Raw genomic sequence first — 25,918 nt, 5'->3', positions numbered from 1 at the left:
GGCAGGTTTGGAAACCTCCCGAGAAGGAGCCTCCACACCCTCCCTGGGCAGCCTGGGCCAGGGCTCCCTCACCTCAACACCAAACAAGTTTCTCCTCCTGTGCCAGTGGCACTTGCTGGGTTCCAGCTTGTGCCCATTACCCCTTGTCCTGGCACTGGCCACCACACAACAAACACCGAAGCTTAACTTTTAGGTACTTATCACTGTTGATAAAGACCTCAGCCTTCTCATCTCCAGGCTGAACAGTCCCAGGTCCTGCAGCCTTTCCTCCTCATGCAATTGTTCCAGTCCCCTCAGCATCTTGGTAGCCCTGCACTGGCCTCTCTCCAGCTGTTCCCTGCCTCTCTTGAGCTGGGGAGTCCAGAACTGGACACAGGACTCCAGATGAGGCCTCACCAGGGCAGAGGAGAGGGGAAGGAGAACCTCCCTCGACCTGCTGTCTACACTCTCTTCGTGCCCCCAGGATGCCATTTGTCTGTTCTGGTCATCAGCGCAGTGGCTGCAGTCTGAGGTACAAGCAGCCTGGTTAGGCTCGGCCAGGGCTGGCAGATCCCAGGCCTCAGAACATCCTCTGCTTTGGGAAGGTCCCTGAGCGTGCTCATAGCCACGTTATGGGCTGGCAAGGCCCCGGCAGACGGGGCTGCCCCGCCCGGGCGGGAGACAACTCCAAGGCCGGTCCCTCGTCCTCTGTGAGGACCCGCCGCCCTTCCACCCCGCCCCGCCGCTAGGGGGCGGCCTCCACGCCCCCGCCCCTCCCTACTGACGCCAACTCGGCCGGCGAGGTGGCGAGACTGACAGGCAGCGCGTAGCCAATGGGGAGCCGGCGCGGGGCGTGGGGGCGGGCTTTCCGCCGGCGGCCGGCCGGCCGGCGCGAGGGGAGTGGGCGCGAGAGGCCGCCGCTGCCCCCGCCCCCGCCAGGCCCCGCCTCCGGCGCGCGGCCGCGAGCGCGGGTGACGTCACCGCGGCGGGGTGTTGCGGCTGGCGCGCGCGCGCGCGCGCGCGGGCGGGGTGTGCGCGTTGACGTCAGGGCGTGCGCGCCCCCCCCCCCCCCGGCTGGAGGCCTGCGCGGTCACCGAGCGGCGCGCGCAGCCTCGGCAGTGCCTGTGAGCAGCCGCCGCCGTCCCGAGCGGTCCCAGCCGGGCCGGGTCGAGCCGAGCCGCACCGAGCCGCGTTGTTATGAGGTCGGGCGCCGCCGCCTCCCCGTGAGGAGCAGCGGGTTCGTGGCGGCGCGGGGAGCGCGCCAGACGCCGGGGCCGCCCCGCGACAGGAAGCCATTTTGTGGGCCCCCTCCTCCTCCTCCTCTTCCTCCGCCTCTATCGCCGCCGCCCTCGCGGACGGCGGGGCCGGTGCTGCCGGCCGGGGTGGGCGAGAGGACCCGCGGCGGGGGCGCCCGGTGAGCGGGGGCGGCGGCAGCGGAGGCGAGCGGGGGGCCGGAGCGGGCGGCGGCGGCCGCCGCGCCTCCCGATGGCGAAGAAAACCTACGACCTGCTCTTCAAGCTGCTCCTTATCGGTGACTCGGGGGTCGGCAAGACCTGTGTGCTCTTCCGCTTCTCCGACGATGCCTTCAACACCACCTTCATCTCAACCATCGGTCAGTGTCTCCCCCGAGGCTCCGCTCCCCCCTCTCCCTGCCCGGGTGGGCCCCCGGGGGCAGCCCCCTGCCCTCTTCCTGGCTTCGCACCTTTAGGGCGTGCTTTCTCCTCTCGTGTCAGCTCCCCCCTCCCCCGCACCCGAGTGTCCCAAGGGATCCCCCGTCCCCGCCCTTTCGCCTCCCAGCTCTGGCTGCCGACATGAAATCCTGGGAGAGCCGGCCGCCCTGGTCACACCCGACGCCGGCTTCGCCTCCGCTGCGGGGAGGAATGATGTGGTTTCTCTCCGCAGTTGAGCGCAGCAGTTTTTCCTCTGCGAACGGTGACCCTGAGTGACCCTCTCTTTCCCTCCCTCAGGGGCTTGTGTTGGCAGCTTGTCCCCCATAAGCCAGCGGACTGCAAGAGCTCACCTGGCTCCTTCCATCAGCCGTTAATCTCTCGCCCCCCGTGTGTGTGAAGGCGATGGGGCTGCTATCCCTACTCCGTGTCCTCGCCGCTATTGATGTGGCTTAGCAGAAATGATTACACTTGTGGGTGGGGTCTGTTTTCTCACCCAACAAAGCTGTCCTCCTCTCGTTTGTGAGTGAGCTACCGAGCTCCCGGCAAAGCTCACTCCAGTCCTTCCTTGGTGTGCAGCCTCTGACTATGGTAGTTCCTTTGGCTTTCCTCTTTCCATTTAATCTCTGCTGTGAGACAGGCCTTGTACCTAACATCCTTTTTCCCTAGGTTTTTAAGAGAGTTTTGGTTTTCTTCTGAACACCATCTTGTTTTGCAGATGAAGAGTTCAGGTCAGCAGCTTCTAACCTTGGTGACAAAGTCTGTCAGTTTAAGAGAATTTATGCCTCTGCTGTTTCTTGCATACCTGCAGGTGTAACGTGCAGATACCTACCACACATCTGGAAAAAAACCAAATCCTTTATATTGGAGACCTTTGAATCGGACCTGGCTTTTTGTGCTTGGTATAAATCCCTTAAATGATTGTCCATGCAGCTGTTCACCAAGGGCAGGTGATCATAGAGTATCGGTGTAAATCTTAGTGCTTGGTGTAAGTACACTCTTGTGTACTTCCTCATCACTGTTGAAAGGTCACCCTAAGAATTACTGCTCCCACTAAAAGATGTGAAAAGACACTCTTAAATAAGCCTTCTGTAATTGGAAGTGACAGAAAGTGTATTTGGGGGACAACTAAGTGTGAAGGTGCATTTGTTGCCCAAAGCCTCTTTGAGCCTGAGCTCAGGATTTTGTTTTAATTGTTTGGGGGGAGTGGTGGTGCATGATGGTCACTTTATCTTGTCTCTTGACATTGCATACCATGACTATGGAAAGCTGGATTTATTTTGCTGGCAGGGCCACGGTGTCATTCTGTGCTGCTTGACGAATTCTCGCCTGCATCACATGGCATTTGTTGCTTTCTGAGTTTACTGGGAAGGTTTATTTCAATTCTCCAAGTTAAAAATAGCCAATGCCTCAGTGAAGGAGTCAGCAGATATATGGTGGCTCTTGCTCCAGAGAACTTGTGCTTTTAGTGATCAGTGATTTTTAGTAATTAATAATTAGCGTTTGGTTTTGGTCCAGCTTGGTAGTTTTAGAGCATCCGGGCAAGCGTATCATCAGGATTAGTAGCGTGTGTGTGTGTGTGTGTGCAGAGTTTGGAAGTGTTTCTGAACAGTCAAACCGATTTCAACCACGAGATATTTGTGTCTGGACTACATAAACTGTTGGCAGAGCATGGACACTGAAAGGCAAACAGGTTTTTTTTCCTAATTTCTGACCTGAATGCCTCGGTATGGTAATGTGAACTCCACATGGTGACACGTTGGTATGTCAGAGTGTGTCAGACTTGCACCCTCACAGTGGAAAACCTGGTGGGAAGATATCCTGTGCAAGCGGTGTCAGTTGAAAGGGACATTCTTAGCACCTTTTAAGAGGCAGCACAGCCATGACACAAAAAAGCCTGAGCTGGGTTAAAAAAATCTGTCCACTGAGTCGTTCTCCGTGTTACTGCAACGCAGGGATTGAGTAATCTTAAAAGACGTCATCTCCAATTACTACCCGTGACTACAGTTTTAAGACCTTCTCAGGTTTTCCTCTGCTGCAGCAATGGCAGCCCACAAACAGAGCAGAGGACTTGAGAAGGTGCTTTGCATGGGGATACCTGCTGCGAGAACTTCCCCTGCAGCAGCCCATGACTTGTGCTGGTTTTGGAGCTGGAAGAGGAGAGTTTCAGGAAAAACCTCAGCTGGAGTCTTTGACCTGTAGCAACAAGGAAATACTATACCCTAAGCACTTGAGTACACAGTAGATGACATTGAAAGTGACTGGCTTATTGGCTGAATCTTTCCTTATATTTAAATAAGAATACTAATCCTGGGTAGCTTGTTAGCTCTGATTCATGCTTTTGTATTAACACTGAGCTCCACCAAGAACCGGAGATAGTCCAGCTTGTAAATGTACTGTAGTGCTGGTGGCTGTAAGCAAGGACTGACTCGGCCTTTCTGGTCTGCATGGAAAAAAATGACTCTCAAAGAATCTCCAAACTAGCCTGTGTACATAAAAGATGAGTGGAGGGAAGTGTTTTAATCCTATAAAGCCAAAAACTGCTCTGCCTGTGTAAGTGAAGGTACAATAATAACGTGTTTCTACTCCAGATTAGTAGAAACTTACTTTCATCTTTACACATTTTAAGGACTGATTAAGCATGATCCATGATGGCGGTTTGGATTTAACTTACCGTACTTGTAATTCAATATACTCTTTTAATGTTTTACTTTGAATCACTTCAATCTAATATTTCCTGCTCCAACAGCAGTTAAGGTTTTGGATGTGCTGAGGTGTGTGTGTGTGTGTGTGCATGATTTTATTATCCTGGCTGGAGATACTATAAATAATCCAGATGGCTCTTCTGCAAGAATCCCTAAGTCATCGTAACCTCCCTGGAGAGAGCAGGGGCCTTGTCCTCAAATGCTATGTTGCAATTTTCAGGCAGAAAGGGAATAAAGTCTATAAGACTTGATCTGTCACATTGTTTTTATTTGTAATAGCTCTTCTGTCACCGTCTGGTACAAAATAATTGTTATGGGTATCTTTTTTTTGAGAAATAGTGGTGAATTTTCATTTGTGCTCTACGGACCCTCTATAGTTGGATCTGGTCTGTCAGTGGTAGTGGTTCCCCTGGGCACTGGTTTTGCTCCCTGATTTTCCCAAGCAAAGTACTAGAGGTTTCTCAGTTGGACTTCTGCCTGGGGTTTCATCCCTGCAAACACTGCTAATTTTAGTACTTTCTCTGTTGCCACTCATGCTACCAGCAGATTTTCTTTCATACTAACATTTTTAACATTAAATGTAAATGGCTTCCAGACAAATTATGCCTGAGATGTTAATTTTCTTCAGTAATTGTTTTTTATTGGCATTTAGCCTGTCAAGTTGATGACAACTTCCAGTGAAACATCAAAAAATGATCTGTCAGAGGCTGAGGGACACTCTTTGGGAAACTGCTCAGGGTCAGCAGGTAAAGCCCTGGTCTTTGCCTGGGAATAAATAAGCAGGTAGAGAGGGCTGTTCCTCCAGGTATGTCTGCCTGAAAATTTGAATGTCAGAACTGAACTCAAGCATATAATTGCTATTGTTTGACTAAGTAACATGCAAATGAAGATGAGTCACAAAAAATGTTTTCCCCTGAAATCTGGCTACCTCTGGTAATGTGCTGAAAGGAACAAAGAGTGTGTGATCACTGTGAGAATCCCTCTAAATGCTACTGATGTAGGTAAAGCTCTTGTGGATCTTAACCCCTGTTGAAGATGCAGTTGTGTTCTGCATTTCTGGTCTGTCTTTATTCTGGCTGCAACTCTACAAATCAAAAGAGGAGGGGAAAAAGGATGATTTTGAGGTTTGATCACCCCATATTTAATTCTGAATACAGCAAGGTCTTGATGCCAAAGCTGTGCCAGGAGTGTGCAAAGTTGTTGCTTTCAATGCAAGGTATATAAATACTTTCTGACTAAATCCTTTTTTTCCCCTTTATTGGAAGTGATTTTGAGTTGTTAAGCATGTACTGTGGAATCACTGCATACTGGTACATTTAAATGGTGATTTGATTTTTTTTTTTTAAATCAGTCTTCAGATATTGAAAACAGTTAAAGACAAGAAGTTTCTTGGTACATCTTGTGAGTATTTGTTTGCCCCTGATTGTGATATGTTAATACTGGGAAGGAAGGAAAGAGCGCCTGATAGAGAATGGAGAAAAACTAGATGATCAGGGGACTGGAACATCTTTCATATGAGGAAAGGCTGCGGGAACTGGGGCTATTTAGTCTAGAGAAGAGGAGACGGAGGGGAGATCTTATTAGCATTTACAAACATCTAAATGGTGGATGTCAGGAGGTTGGGGCATCTCTTTTTTTCTGTTGTAGCTAGCAACAGGACAAGGGGGAATGGGATGAAACTGTAACACAAAGTTTCACTTAAATATAAGAAAGAACTGTTTCACTGTGAGAGTGATGGAGCCCTGGCCAGAGGGGTTGTGGAGTCTACTTAGTTGGAGGTCTTCAAGACCTGCCTGGACATGTTCCTATGCCACCTGATCTAGGTGGACCTGCTTCTGGAGGGAGTTGGACTGGATGATCTCTGGAGGTCCTTTCCAACCCCTACCATTCTATGATTGTGGGAATAAACAACCTGGTGGAAATTACGTTTTGAATTGTGAAAAGGCTTTTAGCTGCTTGCAATGAAGTTGGAAAAAGGAGCAGTTTTGGAGGGGAAAGTATAAAGGGGTTCAGAGTGAAAGTAGAACATTGCAGTTGATCCATCGGTGACTGTTGGATGTGACACTGTAGATATGGTTTCAAGTTTGGGAATCCCCTCAGCTCTTGGTTGCTTGGGGTTGGACAAGTATCTTTTGGCCTGGGCAGAGTGATTCTCCTCACCTTTGCTTAATGGGATGCCCAGGACAGAGGTTACAGAGCAAACTGGACTTAGAGTATGGTATGGCATGATGGAGAGTAGTTCGGGTGTTGTTAATCTGGAGCCATGGATGAACAACAGTTTTGCTTTTGTGTGCCCTACCATGCTGTTGGGAAGCGTATAGATGGATCTGCTGAAGAGCTGAGGAACTGAGCAGGCTGGAAACTATATATATTTTTTTTAACATGGCTATTTTTTCAGTTGAGCTGGATCATTTCTGTCATCTGACTTCTTATGTTACCACATAAATGTGTCCCAGCAGAGTGCATAGGGCATCTAGGGACATGGAAACACTGGAATAGATGTTACTTGTATTGAAAATTTACTTTTACGGTTGCCTTTCCAGGGCCCAGTATTCCCTCCTCCCTACCTCCCCAGTATGCAACAAACCCTAAACTGGGTGTGCTCCTCTCTCCTGCACTGCTGTCACTGCCTCGAGGCAAAGACAGTTGGCAAAGGGCAAGAACGCTATGGAACTCCTTACTCAGGCACATACCTGTGCAGTGGCAGCACAGGACACGTAGCCCTGCTGCTCCTTTTTCTGTCTGTCCTTGCACTGACATGCTATTTATGTTCAACTGAAATTAATAGGCAGCTGTTGCTTAAATGTGCTAAGTATGATCTGAAGACATGGAGACAAATGGGAAGGGGCGTGGGGAAATTGATTGCTCCAATTAAGCCGATGCTCTGTCCAGGAGGAGACTGAACTGTCGCTTCAAGGGTAAGCAGCAAAGATAAAGAGTGTATGAAGTCAGAAATGTTTCGTAGGGTAAAGTGTGTTTCATATCAGAGCTCAGGCCTATAGCTTCTCCTGACAGACTATCTATATAATCCCTGGTCTGCTCTTGAATTTTGCTACACCAAATGAAGTGCCTGTATGTGTTTATAGAAAACTAGCTTAGGAACTACTAAGAAGGGATACAGCCTTCATCTTAAGAAACTAAGGAGCGTTTTTTAGTGCCTTGATGAGCAATAAGCACAACTTGGGGATGCAGAGATGTGGTTTCTGCTTTGACTTCTTGATTTACCACTTTTGAAAGAAAATCTGTTACTCCTTTCTCTTTATCCTGAGAAAATCATAGAATCGTAGAATGGTAGGGTTAGAAGGGACCTTTAGAGATCATCTAGTCCAACTGCCCAATGCTTAACCTTTTCTATCTTTAAAGTTAGTATTTACATTTAAACAGAGGATTGGTGATCTGTTGATAAATAATTCATTGAGGAATGTAAAAACCATAATCCTAACTTGAAGGGGCTTTTTCAGGTTAAACTAAGCAGTTACTACTGCCTCTGGTCCAGTGGTGACGTAGGGGGTGGTTTTGCCTTGACAGGCCACGCTTGCTGTACTCCTGGCAGCCCTCAGGAGCAGGCTATGGACTGCTTCCACCTCTCAAGTGGCAACAGCTTGCCCTTACGCTTCTCCTTTCTGGAGCTTTGGAAAGGCAGCGTGTCCTTGCTTGTTTCAGCAGAGGAAGAGCTGGAGAATCTCGGGAAGGATTGTGAGTGGGAGCGGACTGCTTCTGCCAGGAAACTTCATCCTGCCTGGGCTTGAGAAATGCCCGGGAAGGACACTGAATGAGAGCCGGTTGCCTGGATTCTCCTATCAGCGGCAGCCTGTGCCTGTTGTGCTGCGTGACCTTCTGATAGCACGTGGAGAAGGGCTTCTGCCCGTGTTGATTTTGTGTAACCCTTGGGAGGGTGTAGGGTAATTCAGAGGTGCTTTGTGGAAACTGAGCTTGTCAGATTCCTGGGGCTGTCAGAATTCCCTGTCTGGCCCTGGGGAAGCAGGGAAGAGACCAGAGCTGCTGCTGCGAGTCATCTTAGAACACTGAGTGTTTTGGTACAACTTAACTGTGTGGGTTTTTCTTTTCTGTGTGGGTTTAACTAGAAGCCTTGTGTGGGTTTAACCAGAAGTCTCTGCATGTTTTTGTTCTTTTCTATTGCTAAAACAATTTGAGGCTTTCTTTCCTGATGGGATTGTGGCTGTTTCATACTGCGCAACCTGGAGAAATACCTATCTGTGTCTTGCATTTCCAAAGTCTGACATAACTCTCCCTGAGAAAGGTGTGCTTGCATGACTGCCGTAAAGTATGGGGTGGCTACACTGACATCCATACCAGTACAACTTTTTCTTCCAGGATGCTTTTCAAACGAATGGACTAATGGTTAACTCTCCAGATAACAGGTATGCTGAAGCAGTTGTTGGATTGGAGGCAGTGCTGGAGACAGTCTCTTCCTGATAGTGTGGGCCTGGCATGGTGTGGTGCTCTGTGTACTGGGAGTTCCTTTAGTACCACTGTCTGACAAGGCTGTGATCAACATCATTTTCTTCCTCATCAGGAGGCCGTCTTGGCCCAAAATCCGAGCTTCAGAACCTTTAGAAGATGTGGTTACAAAAATGGGTAGTAGTGTGATAACTTCAGGTGTTTACCTGTGCTGGGTCAGGGTACAGCACCACTTATTGCCTGTCATCTGATCTACAAGGCTATCAGGAGATTGATTAAAGCTGGTCTTGGCAAGTTGTCTCATCTGTGGCTTCTGAGATCAAAGACTTTTGTCTCTTTCTTGGCAATGTTCACTGAGCAGTGTACACCCGGTCTTGAATAAGTTCTGCCTGCCGAGGTGGTTATGTTTTAACTCGATCTCTCAAACATTTTAGTCATCTGGGGTCAAGATAATTTTGTATTTTACTTCAAATATTCATTTATTAACTTCAGGCATCTGAATGTATGAAATAACCTATTGATGTCTGATGTGCTTGTGTACCAAGTGTCATCTCTCCTGCCCTTCTAACTGTAGGCTTGTTACCTGGTCCTTCTTGCTACTTGGTCTCACTAGCAGCTGATTTCACTGTAGGTAACTAACTTGAGAGCTCTTCTTAACTATGGCAGATCTGTAAGAAATGCCTGAACTTCGATAAGTAAGTTGAAAATATTATTAGCAATATGTAGATGTTTCCAGTTCCTTAGGTAGCAGTCTCAGTTTTACACTCTCCAAGGCTTGTTGCAGTCTGCATCTGAACTGGGATTCCTCCAGCATAGCTAACTCATTAAAAGCTGAGCTGTTAGTGTGGGCTAGCTGTATGGACTCCTTCTGTAACTGGGGTAAAGGAAAATGAGAAACTCCATCCATCTGAACATGGCAGTATGTACACATGCCTCCCTGTCACTTTAGAGGTGGCTTAGCTATGTAGCTTAAATATAGCTGTCTAATTGTTGGTTAAATGAATGCTACCAATGCTTCTGTTGCATTAAGCATGCTGTGAAATGCTTTCATCTCTGCATAACTTTTTGATCTTGCCAGTAAACAACAATACATTTATTTATTTAGCTGCTCGAGCTTCTGGCAAAACCAAAGATAACTCCTGGCTAGTTCTTTGGGTTTTGTACTTAACATTGGTATGTCACAACTCCCTGACAGGAGGTTGTAGTGAGGTGAGGGTCAGTCTCTTCTTCTCAGTTATGAATGACAGGACAAGAGGAAATGGCCTCATGTTGCCCCAGGGAAGGGTTTAGATTGGAGCTGAAGAAGAACAGAGAAATGGGTTTATTCCATGAAAATTGAAACCAGGAGTCTCTGTAGTTGCCTTGCAAGCAATCACCTACTCATCGTCCTGAGGCACAATGGCTTCTACTGGTGTGTAGAGTTGGTGAGGTGCTAGTTTGAGGCTTTTGTCTTCTGGCTAACCTTGCTGCAGCATACAGCAAACTCAAGAATCCAAACAAGTCTTAGAGCCTCCAGTACTGCCTTGGGAGAGGCCAGTGTTTTGGGGTCACAATAACTTTTTATTCTAAGTATGTCATGTGACATTCTTCCATTTCCACCTTTTCGAAGGTACGTATTTCCTGTTTCTCAGGCTCCTTCTATGACTTGGAGTGTATCAGTATCAGTAATAGCAAAAAAAAGGTGATAGAACTTACTGATAAATGGGATTCTTCTGTGCAGTATTGTAACAATTGGTGGGTTGTGGGTTTTTTTCATTTCAAGCTTTTCTTCCTGATAATTACCTTGAATCACAGAGTCATGGAATCATTTTTGTTGTAAAAGACCTTGAGGATCCTCAAGTCCAATGCCTCCCCTCACAGTGCCAAGCCCACCACTGACCCATGTCCCTCAGCACCTCAGCTACACGGCTTTGCAATAGCTCCAGGGATGGGGACTCCACCGCCTCCCTGGGCAGCCTGGCACAGGGGCTGACAGCCCTCTCGGGGGAAAAAGTTCTTAGCTCCAGTTAAACCTTCCCTGGGGCAATTTGAGCCCATTTCCTCTTCTCACTTGTTACTGGGGAGAAGATACTGACTCCTGCCTCATGACAACCTCCTTGCAGGTATGGAGTGACAGCACTGTCATTGAGCTTTTCACTCACTGGAGAACTTACAGTTTTTGTAGAAACATCCGGTCTTACAATACTTAATCTCCTCCAGGAGTTGGAAGTTGGAGGAACTTCCATGGTCATGCTGAGTGGAAACTGGGTTACAGATTCCTGGAACTTGGTGTAAACGAATGATAAGTACCTGGTGTTTTGCTTTGACTATGAAGTCACTGTGTTTCTTGATGCTGAAGAGTTAACACATTTAAACTTTCTCTGAAACTTCAGTGTTGGAGTATAAGTTAATGTTCAGTAACTGAAAACATAATGTAGTGTAAGCAATGGAGCTTCCAAGTTGAAAAAACTGTTTTAACACCAGGCACAATGCCATTCTTTGGTGTCTGTATAGGAAATCATAGGTGTGTCCTTAACCAGCAATTCTGTATTGAAATGCTTACACAGAAAGGGCTGAGTCACAGCTTATCTCCAAGCCTCTTGTAAAAGGGAATAATGCTTTGATAGCATCTTAGTCTGCAGCACTTGGTGCTTTAATAATGTCAGTGCCTAGCTAATGCCAGCAATGGCAAAACTTGCTGCTGTGATGGAGTCTAGCTAGCTTTGTTCAAGATGGTTTCATAAATAACCATAATATTTTCTATTTGTAATCATAGAATCATGGAATGGTAGGGTTGATTTCCAGCAAGAAGTAGTTCCTTACGAGCACATACATTATTTTCAGTGACTTGGAAGAGGCAGCTGGTAGACTGTTTCACCACAGAATCATCAAATCATAGAATGCTTTTGGTTGGAAGGGACCTTGAAGCTCATCGTTTGACCTCCGTGCAAGGGGCAGAGACACCTTCCACCAGAGCAGGCTGCTCCAAGCCCCATCTAACCTGCCCTTGAACACTGACAGGGATGGGGCAGCCAAAGCCTCTCTGGGCAACATGTGCCAGGACCTCACCTTCACAGAGAACAAATATATCCCCTTTTTAAGTTTACCCTCTTTCATCTACTGGCATGGCTGACTCATCAAATGTAGGTCAGTGGGTTCAGCTGTAAATGTAAGTTCCATCAAGTTGTCTGGTCTGAAAACATAGGTGATGGTATCTTTCTTTCAGCAATAAGAAGGCTTAATTATTTAAACAAGAAGTAATGAGCTTACCACACAACAATAAGTCATCGTTACAGAAAGTGGAAAGGCAGGGGGCTTCTGGGCACTTCTTGAGCTTCTTGCTGTTTGTAACAGATTAGCTGGCTGAAAGTTTTTAACAACCTCCAAGACACAGTACCTACCTCTTTGGTGAAGCTGATGTTTTTCCTGAATGAGTCTGCTTCCCTTCCTGTATGGGTTAGCTGTCTTGTCAATCTGCTGGGTATAAATTAGCCAGGGGAAGTGTTAATTTGAATTTTATTTTTATGTAATTTGAGGACAAAATTACTGTTACAGCAAGTAGTGACAAATTTTGTTTCATAAATAGAAGCCATTTATGTGAAGGCAGATTTGTGTGCTGTGTTTATTTTCTAGCTAACAAATATAGCTAAGTAGGCTAAGACGTGCATAAAAACTGATGTAATCAGCAGTAATGGAACTTAAACATACTTAAAACACATCCATGATGTATTTAGAGTAGAAATCCAAGTAACAGTAAATTTGTGTGTTGCCTGTGGGCTTCATGGAGTCTGGACCTTTCCCTGCTGTGGTATTAGGTGTGAGACCTCATAGAATTCGCTGACAAAGGAGTTCAGAGGCAGTTATGGCTCTTTCATGTGACATCCTCTTTAAAATCTGTACTGGTGGAGGTGTCTGGCAGAGCTCTTGCTAGCTGGACTAGGAAGTGTATTAAATGTATTAGAAAATTAAAGATACAATGACACAGAATTAAATGATCCCTCAAACCTGGAATTAACATGACACTAAGCAGAGATTATTGCTGCATGGGAATAACTGCAGTAAATACTGTTTCTTGCTGGAGCTTAATTTCCTTCTTTCTTTTTTTTTTTCCTTACAACCTTATGAATAAAAACCTTATTGTCTCTTTCGTCTCTTGCTATGCGTAAAACATGGATAAAGTAGTTCCTTTGTTCATTTTCTTTTGGTTTGTTTGTGGGAGCCTTGTGTAAGGTTTAGCTGCTGGAATAACAAAATGATAAAGTTTCTTTTCGCTGGAAGAAGTAACTGCTTGTGTTGAAGCTGCGTGGTCTCACAGACCCAAGTGTCAGTGTAGGTGCTGTCAACAGGAAGCTTTAGTTTTCTTTCTGAGCAGAGATTTTTTTTTTTTTTCCTACATGTAAATTTGAACTGCACTTTCACATCACTTCAGAAACTCCTTGCTTGGAAGGAATGTGATTAGGTGAACTGATATCCTATGAGATTCTCATTTACTGATCTGCTTGATGTCTGTGGCTACCTCAGATCATTCTGTGTGGCTTAGAATCCTAGGATGTTTTGAGGTGAAAGGAACTTCAAAGCTCATCCAGTTCCCACTTCCTGCCATAGGCAGTGGCACCTTCCACCAGACCAGGCTGTTCCAAGCCCCATCCAACCTGCCCTTGAACACTGACAGGGATGGGGCAGCCACAGCCTCTCTGGGAAACCTGTGCCACGGCCTCAACACCCGCATAGCTTGGAAGAACTTCTTCCCAAGAGCTCATCTCTGTCACTTTGGAGCCATCCTTCCTTGTCCTGTCCCTCCAGGCCCTGACACAAAGTCCCTCTCAGCCTTCCTTGTCAGCCCTTTAGGGACTGGAGGCTGCTGGAAGGTCTCCCTGGAGCCTTCTCTTCTCCAGGCTGAACATCCCCAACTCTCTCAGTCTGTCTCCACAGCAGAGGGGCTCCAGCCCTCACATCATCTCCATGGCTGCCTCTGGACTTCCTCCAGCAGCTCAATGCTATATTGAGGATTAAAAATATACTTAGGTTTCAGTAGACGAAAGTTGCATTGATGCCTATAAATGAGATGAAGACAGAGGGGGAGGAGACAGTAAGACTTGTACCTAGTTCAAGTCTGAGAAATGGCTTCTGTCCCTGTCATATGTATATAGGTTACTTGCACCAGAGTGACACCTTTGTCATTGACTGGGATCTCTATCCACTTGACATGAATGTCAGGCAGACCCATTGCACCCAGAATTCATGACAGCTGTGCTTTGAACACATCTACTGAATTGATGCTGAAGTTAACTGTGCCAGATTCGTAACTGTTGGACAGGTCTGTCACTTATTTCCAGAACCTCCTGCCTGCATCCATGCTATTGGGGAAATGGTCCTTGCCCTGTTTATCTCCTGAACTTTTCCCAGGCCACTCGTATAGAGAGTGCTGCATCTCAAAACCGTGAGATCAAAACCATGCCATGAACCTCCAGCCCACTGACAGAAGTTCTGGTCCTGGGAAATTCTTTTACCATCAGTTGACTTGCTGCTGGATGTGGACATAGCACTGGATCCCCTGGAGGCGTCACGGGCATGGCTGTGAGTGTTAGAGCTTGCCTGAAGTCCCTTCCCCCGTTGCTTTGGCAGAGATAGAAAAACATTTTTGATTTTTGTACCACTTCAGTCATCTCCATAATTTAAATCACAGAGTGGTAGGTGTTGGAAGGGACCTTTAGAGATCATCTAGTCTTAACAGCCCTGCTCAAGCAGGTTCACCAAAATCAGGTCACACAGCAACACATCCAGGCAGGTTTTGAAAACCTCTGGTGAAGGAGACTCCACACCTTCTCTGGGCAGCCTAGGCCAGGGCTCCCTCACCCTCACAGTAAAGTAGTTTTTCCTTATGTTTAAGTGGAACTTTTTGTGTTCCAGCTTATATCCGTTACCCCTTGTCCTGTCAGTGGACACTACAGGAAAAAAAGTGGTGCCTCAGTCTCCTGACGTCCACCATTTTGTATTTGTACATATTTGTATTTCTATTTGTAAATAATAATGAGATCCCCCTGCAGTCTCCTCCAGGCTGAACAGCCCAAGGTCCTGCAGCCTTTCCTCTTAAGAAAGATGCTCCAGTCCCCTGATCATCTTAGAGGCCCTGCGCTGTTCTCTCTCCAGCAATTCCCTGTCTCCCTTGGTCTGGGGAGCCCAGAACTGGACACAAGACTCCAGATGAGGCCTCAGCAGGGCAGAGGGGGGAAAAGAACATCTCTCGACCTGCCAGCCACACTTTTCTTGATGCATCATAGGATGCCATTGGCCTTCTTGGCCACGAGGCCACATTGCTGCTCATGTTAAATTTATTGTCAGCCAGGACTCCCAGGTCCCTCTCAACAGAGCTGCTCTCCAACAGGTCAGTCCCCAGCCTGAATTGCCAGTGGTGCATTTTTTGGTCACTCAAAATTGTGGTTTTGATTGCTGAATCATAAACGTGTGCACCATTGTCACTCCTTTTGAATATGGAGGAGAATGTGGTGGCTCTGACAGAGAGGTTACTAGAAACTATGTTGTCTTGAGCTTTTGTGGATTTAGATTTAGTTCCTTAAAGACACCATTCCCTACAGACTTCTAGCCAGGTGCCTCTGATTAATGTTTTTAAGCTCATATATCGTAGTTCCTCTCTTGAAGGAGTCATTATCTTCACTTTACAGAATATTAATTACTACTAATCTTAGCAAATAAACTTTATGACTAGCTTTTGCTTACAGAGCAGTATTCAAATGTATGCAGTAGATGGAGTGAGGGAGCTGAAACTTGAGGTATATGTAAAATTCTTATTCACTGTCCATAGAATCCCAGAGTGGTGGGGATTGGCAGGGCCCTGCAGAGCTCATCCAGCACAAGCCCCTGCTCAAGCAGGTTCCTCTCGATCAGGGGGCACAGGAATGTGTCCAGGCAGGTTTGGAAACCTCCTGAGAAGGAGCCTCCACACCCTCCCTGGGCAGCCTGGGCCAGGGCTTTCTCACCTCAACACCAAACAAGTTTCTTCTCCTGTGCCAGTGGCACTTGCTGGGTTCCAGCTTGTGCCCGTTACCCCTTGTCCTGGCATTGGCCAGCACAGAAAAATGTGTCACCCCATTCTCCTGACATGCCATTGCTGAATGAGACAGCATTTTAAAATACCTTCTAAGCAAGTACATGTGATGGGACCTCAACTCCCACTCTGTGCTGAATGGTCCTGGTACTTTTCTGTCTTTCTAACCATTTGGATTTGGTGTTTTAATTCCTGGTATGAGAGCACTTGACTTAATCCATTATCCATCTGAATAGTGTTACTTGGGGAGAAGCAGCTTCATGGACTCCTTGACAAGTTGATACTACTTTTTGCTTCTTTATAGTCCTGTGGCTTCTGAGACCCAAATATGTAGCTATAATCTGTATTTTTCTTTTTAAAAAAGGAAAAGTCTTAGTGTTTGTGTTCTAGCTAATATGAAGATATGCATCTGCAAATATCCAGTGTATAATAGCAAGGTAATGCATTTCTCTGCATCCAAGGGGAGTAAAGTGAAACGGAAGAGATTTAAAGATTTGTTTCTAAAGGTGATTAAATATAAATTTGACTAACAAGAATGGTGGATGAATCAAAGATGACAGTTGATGTGTGAGTGCAGCAACCTGGTGTACAGAGATGAGACGGTTCACAACACCACTACCTCCTGGATTTTTTTCTTAATATATTTTTTTAATGCTCACCCCAAGCACTCCTAAAGAATTTCTAGTAGCAACACTGGCTTCTTAAATGATTTACTTGCTTTCAAGTAGGACTGGGAGTGAGAGAAAAATTTTGCTGCACTGGAAGACTGTAGTGTTGACCTAGATTTAATATGCATCCTTGAAAGGAGTTGATGCACAAAGGAAGCTTGTAGGCTTACAACTTGTCTGCTGCTTTGAAGGGAAATGAGAACACTTCAAAAAGAATAGTAAGTTAGGAAAGTGTCCCTGGCTCATGTAGTTCTGCATCTTATAACCCTGAACAATCATTGTTCATCTCAGCAAGAAGGCTGATGACATCCTGTGGGCCATGAAGAATGTGAACAGCAGGACAAGAGAGGTTCTCATCCCCATGTCCTCTGCCCTGGTGAGGCTTCATCTGGAGTCCTGTGTCCAGTTCTGGGCTCCCCAGCTCAAGAGAGACAGGGAAATGTTGGAGAGAGGCCAGTGCAGGGCTACCAAGATGCTGAGGGCACTGGAACATCTCTGTGAGGCTGTGGGACCTGGGGCTGTTCAGCCTGGAGACGAGAAGACTGAGGGATAATACCATTAATACTTACAGGGTGTATGTCAAGAAGATGGGACTAGTCTTTTTTCTGTGGTGATGAGCAACGGGACAAGGGGTAACAGGCACAAGCTGGAACCCAACAAGTGCCACTGGCACAGGAGGAGAAACTTGTTTGGTGTTGAGGTGAAGGTGAGGATGCCCTGGGCCAGACTGCCCAGGGAGGGTGTGGATTCTCCTTCTCGGGAGGTTTCCAAACCCAGCTGGACACGTTCCTGTGCCCCCTGATGGAGGGGAAGCTGCTTGAGCAGGGACTTGGGCTGGATGAGCTCTGCAGGGCCCTGCCAACCCCCATCATTTGGGGATTCTGTAAGCAATGATGTGAGCTCACAAGGCCTTTTCCAGGTTCCACCTATTGTTTGGAGGGAATTTATCCACCTATTATTTGGAGGGGGTTTAGACAAGTATCTGTAGGGATAGAAACCAGAGTACTGAATTTGTCACCAAAATGAATATTCAGCCAAGTCCCCTGTATCAGTTAGTCACTGCTGATTTGCATAAATCAGATACCCTTACAGCATGGAGTCTTACTTGTTCATGATGTGTGACAGCATTTGGAAGCACAACAAATGCAGACATCCAGAGTGGAAGAATGTAGGTCACACTGAGGAGCTGCTGTCTCGCAGGATTGTCATCTGCTTTGTTAAGAATAGATTAATTGGTAGGAGATGATCTGGCAACAGTGATGCTGCTGTATCCTGCCTTCTCTCTTACATTACAAGCTGTGGAATTTACCCGTAGTTGTGGAGTACTGAAAAAATTGTACTGAAAAACTGAAGGCTCGGGAAAGAGCCATGGGGGTCACTAGAAGGAGCTGACAGGACTTGGCCTATTGAAAGGGAAATAAGCTATTAAAAAAAAAAAAAGTGTAGTTTAGTAAACTTTGTGATAAAAGGTAAAGGAAAGTGGATTGTCTGGATTTTGAGAATCTGCTGCGTTCCTAAAAATAGATGCTAGGATTAAATGAGTGGTTTCTTAAGATACACTTCATCACACTAGCAAATATCACTGGTTAAGAACCTTTAGAGATGTGATAATAAACACTTCTTCTGATACCTGCTCTATAAAAATGCCAGTTTTCAGGTTATTTCAAGTAAGGTGGATCCCTGGCAGTTGAAGAAGTAACTATTACCCCAGAGTTTCTCTGCTTGTTACTACAAGTGCTACAAAGAAAAATGATTCTTTGTAGCTGTTTCTGTCAAGATGGTGTGGACTGAAGCCCCTGACCTTGAGATAAAGGAGTGATTGTTTACTTAAGCGACAGTTTGTTAGGGTACTTAGGTCTGCAATGGGTTGTTTAGTGAATGGGTGACTAGTAGAGCACTTGGGGAAGATTCTTTGAGACAAGAGAGGCCTTTAGGTGATAGGTTCAGTCTGAGTGTGGGAGGATTGACACCAGTGACTGGACAGAGGATTGGAAGAAATTCCCTACCACTAATCACTTTATTTGTGGCTGCTGGAATTAAAGTAAACCACTTTTTTCTGTTACTGTTGTCCTCCCATGCCTAGCTCAAAACTGGACTTTCCGAGGCAACACTTACCTTCATGGATGTTTTCTTTTACTCAATTGTGGAATTTTCTTAGGCTACTAGAATTAAACCTTTTGCAAAGTTTCATGTAAGGTATGTGTTGCTTCATTTAGATGCAATTTCTGATGCTCTGTAAATGCTGAATTGTCAGGGCTTGAAACCTTGCAGAGCAGGAAGAGCAGGTTCATGTTGCTGCTCTACTTTGCACGCTCTGCATTAGAAAAAACTTAATGCAGAGAAGGTGAAACACTGGAAGACCTGAGTCCATGGAATTTCTGGTGTACTGCTGCATAAATCCATAGTTTGGTCATACCTCAAGTACTTTATAACACTTTCTGGTGACTGAATGTGTAAAATGATGGAGTCAGAGGTTTGGAAAAGGATGGCAAAGAAAGCCATCGCCTGTCATCAGCTCTGTGAGTCCTGATGCCCTCTGTGTTGGTACCGCACCAGCCTAGGAGCCTGTGTCTGGGTCTCTCCACAGACATCTCTGAGTGGTGGCTCTGGGAGTCCTGCAATCCTCGATTCCTTTTCTTTGGGTCCTTTGCTCTGACTGCTGAGGCTTTACTCACCCATCATAGCACTGGGCTGCTGTGTCTGAACAAAGTTTCTCCTCCTGTGCCAGTAGCACTTGCTGGGTTCCAGCTTGTGCCCATTACCCCTTGTCCTGGCACTGGCCACCACACAACAAACAGTGGCCACATCCTCTCCACACCCGCCCTTTAGGGATTTCTCAGCACTGGTAAGGTACCCCCTCAACCTTCTCCAGGCTGAGCAGCCCCAGATCCCACAGCCTTTCCTCCTCACAGATATGTTCCAGTCCCCTCAGCATCGTGGTAGCCCTGCACTGGCCTCTCTCCAGCAGTTCCCTATCTGGGGAACCCAGAACTGGACACAGGACTCCAGATGAGGCCAGGGCAGAGCAGAAGGGGAGGAGAACCTCCCTTGACCTGCTGCCCACACTCTTTTCATGCACACAATCAAAGAATTATTGTAGTCCTGGTTTTTTTTTTGGTAAGCCTTTCAGTCTGCCCAGCACAGCAGTGGTAGTCTTTAGTTAAAACCAATGGTGATCTGCAACATGATCTAACACAGTCACTAAGTGACATCTGTCACTTGTGTGCAATGGATTCTCTGTATTATATATAACTGATTTTACTTTGCACCAGTTTGGTGGGAGTTATCTTGGACTAATGGCAGCAACCAGATTGCCTCATGCTATTTGACTGCTGAGAGATACCAGTTTGCCATCTCTGTTCTCCATCCACATCTGGCTGTGTTGTTTGATTGCATTGCTCTGCTTAAATTTTTCTGAAAGCTTCTTTCTGTGTTAGGATCTATAATTTTGGTTTTGCAGAGAAACTAAAATGACTTGGAGGGCAGAAGAGGAACTTGGTCGCTGACTGATTGTTACTACCTGGTACAGTTTTCTTCTCCTCTTGTTTTTTCCTTCTGCTAACCAGCACATGCAGGTTTAGACATGTCTTGTTAACTTATTGGAAAAAAGTTCTATTAATTGTGGATTTTTTAATTAATTTCTTCTATATAGATGCCTCAGTTTTTATTTGTCTTGCAGTAGTGTTTGTTTCTAGTGGATAATGTCCATTCAGCTTTTGGAGTCACCTGCAGTATTTGATGCACTTAGAGGTTTTAGTGTGAGGTCAAGAAAAACGAGACAAAGGAAGAGCCTTGCTGGAGAGTGTAGCTTGCTTCATCTGTTGCTCAAAATGTTGTCTGAGCAGTTTTTAAATTGCAGTTTGAAATAAAGATGATAAAATTTACTTGAGACACCTATGTAACTCGCTCTGGCTTTTCTAAAGGGAGTTTTTCAGTTGTAACTGCAACTAGGATTGCAGTTGTAACTACTCACTAGAACTTGGTTGTCTGTCTAGAGCTTTTCTTCTGTCCACACACCTCATTCCTTTCACCCTACTATTTCCAGCTCTCCACCTGCCCTGGAAAATACAGGGCTGGGGTAAAACCTGAGGTACTTTACCCTGAAAAGCCAATTCTGAAAGGAGTTGCCTAAAGCTAGCCTGGTCCTGAGGTCTCTAGTCCACATGGCCTGTCTGACCAGATGTGCATCTGGCAGTGGGTTAGTGTTGTGGTGGGTGAGCTATGGGAGAAGTCAGTACAACTGGGACACTAAGAGGGCACTGAGGACTTGTGTGATTTTTGCAAAACTTGCATTCAGTAATCTAGATTTTCAGTTTTCCAAAGCAAGAGGGGAGCTCATCGGATCCTAGAGTCATTTGGATTGGAAGGGACCTTGAAACTAACCTAGTTCCAGCCCCCTGCCGTAGTCAGGGACACCTTTCACCAGAGCAGGCTGCTCCAAGCCCCATCCAACCTGCCCTTGAACACTGACAGGGATGGGGCAGCCACAGCCTTTCTGGGCAACCTGTGCCAGGACCTCACCACCCTCACACTTGGAAGAACTTCTTCCCAAGATCTCATCTCCATCTCCCCCATTTTACTTGAAAGCCTTGAAGTTTATGTTAAACAATGCCATTTTTTTCTGTTTCTTCAAAGAATTCATTACCACACATAAGTGTAGAAAAAATAAATCCAAGTATGTATATAGATATAAAAATGTATGTATGGAGGCTGGAGAGATGTCTGTGTTCTGTGTGTGTTGCATATACATGAAGAAAAACCAGCATAGTAGTGATCTTTCCCCTGAAGGAGGAAGAGTAGTTGTCTTATTGATTTAGTTATAATCTTGTTTACTTGTGAGCTTAAATGTATGTTAATCTGGAGAGAGAGTAAGTTCAGTACTCTTTGCCTTCCCATGTAGCTGACCATGCTACATGTGAGCAAGGCTAAAGATAAGGAGGAGTTCAAATGAAATGTAATCCCTCACTCCCAATGAATAAATATCTTGTTAAGAGAAAGTGATTATGGCCTAAAGTATCAGTTCCTTACATGGATCTACAATTTCCCGGTACTGCTTAAGAGAAGCCAAGTAATGCAGGTTTTCAGGTTACCTTGGACTCTGCTAATCTCATTCAGACTTGCTTTAGTGAGCCAGAGTTTTTGAGACTTTATTATTTTATTGCCACTTTCTTCTAAGAAGGAAGACTTCACAAAGAATTAATAGCCACAGAGATCCACCTGTTAGAGAAGTTCATGTGAGATATAAGCCACAAGGAGCAGGGGAGGATAATGTGTATTCCACCTTCTTTTAGAGACCTGTTTGTTACTGATGATTTCTGTCCTCTTTAGCTGAATGCTGTGCTTTCTGACAAAGATGGTAAATCCATATTGCAGAAGGAATTACTCTGACTGACAAGGCTTGTCACAGCTAGCCTGAAGCTTCCTCCTGGTCCTGACCACTTCAGCTCAATTTTGCTCTTGTCTGATAAATCTTATGCTTCAACTCAAGCTTTTACCAGAAGGAATTTTGGGATGGTTTGTATTTTTTTAATAAGATGTGGAGTTAAGGCTCTTTAAACCAGATTTGCATATGTTTGTGTAATCTATGCGTACTTGCACAAGTCTCTGTAGAGCTGGCCATGCCCAGGCACAAAATGCTCACTTGGCCCCAGGTTTGCTATTACTCCTCCAAAATAAACTCTGCTGTCTGAACGTTGTGCTTCGCCCACCTTTCACAGTAAGTGCAGAGCATTGTCGCAGCCAAGTACCAGGCAGGTCCCAAGATTGGGTGCAACACCTGGAAAACCCAGTGCTGAGACCGTTCCTGTGGAAGGTGTGAGGTAGGAGAAAACTGAGAAGTCTAAATCGTATTAAGCTTCTGAAAAGTAGTTTTGGCACTTGAAATGTAGAACATGATTGGGAATGTTGTATATTCATGCTGTGCAGGTATGAATACTTTGTAGAATTAAGTATTTCTGAAAACCTAAGTAGTAACTGAGATCGTCAAGAGCCTAATTAAAACCAGAACTTGCTCGTTACACTTGTGTGTTCTTTGGTAAGAGAAAGTCTATTTGCAGCTGAAGCTTCCTTACAAAATGTTTGATCATAACTTTTTCCTTGATAACAAAAGTTAATATCTGCTTATTCATAGCAAAATAACATCCTGAAGAATTAAAGCTTGTTTACAAGACTTGGGTTGACTTCAGAGAGTTTATAATTCTGAGCTTGATATGTTTGGAAGGCTCAATACTGGGAGGGCTTGGAGGATTTTTTAATTAATAATAGACATTAATAAACTTGATAAAGCAGTATCTGGCTTAGGAGTTTGTTTTAGAAGCAGTGTTCTGTGTGAAGATGTGAAGCATAAGAAAGGCTGACAAAATAAATCTGTCTCAAGAGCTGCAGTATCTCAGGATCAAATGGTTCTATGTAAAAAGACAGATAAAGCTCTGCCAAGGTCTCTACCCCAAAGTTAATTTTGTAACTGTAAAAGCTTCCAGACTTAGTCTTTGCTGTGTTTTTCTGCTGTTGGTAGGTTTTCTTTTATTGCATTTTTGCTTTTAAAATAAAAATATTTTAGGGCCTTACTGGAAACATACCTGAAGGATGAACATATTTTTTATGTGGGTGATGGTGTGTTACACTTTGTGGTCTTTGTATGAACGTGCCGTAAGCCATGAGACCCTGTCCGGCTTACTTTGTGAATTTGGAAGTTAATTCTCAGAACATCTGCAGATTTTTCTTTCTGGTCAGTCCCCTTCTTTACTTAATACTAGAATTCCTAAAAATTTAGGTATTAAAGGTTAAAGTGTGTGTCACTGTGTGGCTATTAAAGCACTTGGCAGGAGCTCCATCTCTCTGTAGTTATTGGAAGTAGGTTAGTGGGAGGATGCTCAGGTGCACCTCCACACCCTGGGAGGAGTTGCTGCAGCTTAGGGAGGGCCTTGCTTTCTGCAGGGTTCCCAATCCCAGGGAGGGGTGCAAGCCAAAGACACCATCTGGACAGCTCACGCTCCTCTGGACATTTGAGAGTGGCCTCAGTTGTGCTGTGTTAACCTGTGTATTGGTGGCTGCCATTTAAATACACGATTTAAAAACAGCCAGAAAAATACTGGCTGGTGCCAGAGCCTAGGGCACAAAGGTGGGCAGCTTGAAGACCCAAGACATGAATTGATGCACATTTGGTTTTCTTTCCTGAGTTGAAAATACATGGTGCTATTAAAAAATCACAGATTCCCCAAAAGGTGGGAGTTGGCAGGGCCCTGCAGAGCTCATCCAGCCCAAGCCACTGCTAAAGCAGGTTCCACTTGATCAGAGGGTGCAAGAACACATCCCAGGTGGGTTTGGAAACCTCCCAAAAATGAGACTGCACACCCTCCTTTGCCTCCCTTACCTGAACAGCAGAGAGGTTTCTCCTCTTGTTTTAGTGGCACTTGCTGTGTTCCAGCTTGTGCCTGTTACCGCTTGTCCTGGCACTGGCCACCACACAACAAAAACTGGACACATCCTCTTGACACCTGCTCTTTAGGTATTAGAAGCATAGAATCATTTGAGTTGAAAAAGGCCTTTAACATCATTAAGTCCAACTCCTCCGCTCACATTGCCAAGCCCACCACTAACCCATATCCCTCAGCATCTCGACTACACAGCTTTGCAATAGCTCCAGAGATGGAGATTCCACCAGCTCCCTGGGCAGCATGTTCCAGTGCTTAACGACCTTCTTGCTGAAGAGCTCCTTCCTCATCTCCAGTCTAAACATCCCCTGGTGCAACGTAAGGCAATTTCCACGCTTTTTCCTGTCATTCATTACAGGAGGGAATAGATGGACCCTCACCTCGCTACAACCTGTTTTCAGGTAGTGGTATAGAGTGATGATGTCTCCCCTCAGGCTCCTCTTCTCCAGGCCCTCAGCCCCTCCCCAGCACACTTGTGCTCCAGCCCCTTCCCCAGCTCCGCTGCCCGGCTCTGGACACGCTGCGGCCCCTCAGTGTCCCTCTGGCAGTGAGGGGCCCAACACTGAACACAGCACTCGAGCTGCGGCCTCACCAGGGCCCAGCACAGGGGACGGCCACTGCCCTGGGCCTGCTGCCACACCACTGCTGATACAAGCCAGGGGGCCACTGGCCTTCTTGCCCACCTGGGCACGCTGCTGCCTTATCTTCAACCGCTGGCACCAGCCCCCCAGGTCCTTTCCATCTGGGCAGCTTTACAGCCCCTCTGCCCCAGCCTGGAGTGTTGCCTGGGACCCAGCCCTTGGCCCATTGCTCCAACCTGGCCAGGGCACTCTGCAGACCTTTCCTGCCTTCATGCACATCTGTATATGTCCCTAGGCTTCATCACAGTTCACTTTCACAGAATCATAGAAAGGTAGGGGTTGGCAGGGCACTTCAGAGCTCATCCAGCCCAAGCCTCTGCTCAAGCAGGTTCCCCTCCGTCAGGGGGCACAGGAACGTGTCCAGGCGGGTTTGGAAACTTCTCGAGAAGGAGCCTCCACACCCTCCCTGGGCAGCCTGGGCCAGGGCTCCCTCACCTCAACACTAAACAAGTTTCTCCTCTTGTGCCAGTGGCACTTGTTGGGTTCCAGCCTGTGCCTCTTACCCCTTGTCCTGTCACTGGTCACCACAGAAAAAAGACTAGTCCCATCCCCTTGACATATGTCCTGTAAGTACTTGTAAGTATTAATGATATTACCCTTCAGCTTTCTCCAGGCTGAACAGCCCCAGGTCCCCCAGCCTTTTCTCCTCACAGAGATGTTCCAATCCTCTCAGAGTCTTGGTAGCCCTGCAGTGGCCTCTCTCCAGCAGTTCCCTGTCTCTCTTGAGTTGGGGATCCCAGAACTGGACACGGGACTCCAGATGAGGCCTCACCGGGGCAGAAGAGAGGGGGAGGAGAACCTTCCTCAACCTTCAGCCCACACTCTCTTCATGTACCAGGCAAGGACTGTTTGCAAAGCAATTACTAAGACATAAAAATAAAAAATGCACTTAATTTATATGCTGCATGGATTTTGGGAGTGATGGCGTTTTGACGTGCAGGTTGACTGTCAGGCTTTCAGTGCTGCTGCACTGCCCCTCTCGCCCTACATTCCGCTTCTCACCACCCAGCATCCTCGCCCAGCTGAATGTGGTCTTTGTTTGGAAAGAATGCAAACAAAATTCGTGCTGCCTGAAAAGGGCTAACTCATCATTTGTAGCTCTGAAACAGACTGGAAAATAACTTTTTCTCCCTCCCTACTTCTTTTACTGGTGGCATTCTACTTTTGCTTTTTGAGAACACTGAGTTTGTGATTTAGCAACAGAAGAGTGATCATTCCAAAACCTTAACAGGGGCTTGGGAAGGTCAAGTGCTATAGCAGTGTTTGGATGCAGTGATTATAGATTTCAAATGCAAATCCTGGGTCTTTCAGAGTCCTCATCCCTGGAGATATTTAAAAGCTGTGTACGTGAAATGCTG

The 25,918-nt window shown here is 46.2% G+C and overlaps 1 protein-coding gene across 1 annotated transcript in view; it reads left to right on the top strand.

The window, feature by feature from the left end:
• The first annotated feature begins 1,049 nt into the window (after nucleotides 1-1,049).
• Nucleotides 1,050-25,918, top strand: part of RAB10 (RAB10, member RAS oncogene family) — a 50,009-nt gene continuing 25,140 nt past the window's right edge. Inside the window, exon 1 of the mRNA XM_061990260.1 lies at nucleotides 1,050-1,591. Coding sequence (XP_061846244.1) covers nucleotides 1,465-1,591 — 127 coding nt within the window. The 5' untranslated portion in view covers nucleotides 1,050-1,464. The remainder of the gene's footprint in view (nucleotides 1,592-25,918) is intronic.

This window comes from Colius striatus, chromosome 2 (assembly GCF_028858725.1).
Source record: "Colius striatus isolate bColStr4 chromosome 2, bColStr4.1.hap1, whole genome shotgun sequence".
NCBI lineage: Eukaryota > Metazoa > Chordata > Aves > Coliiformes > Coliidae > Colius > Colius striatus.
Note: the sequence above shows the minus strand (reverse complement) of the source record. Positions and strands in the feature narration are given on the sequence as shown.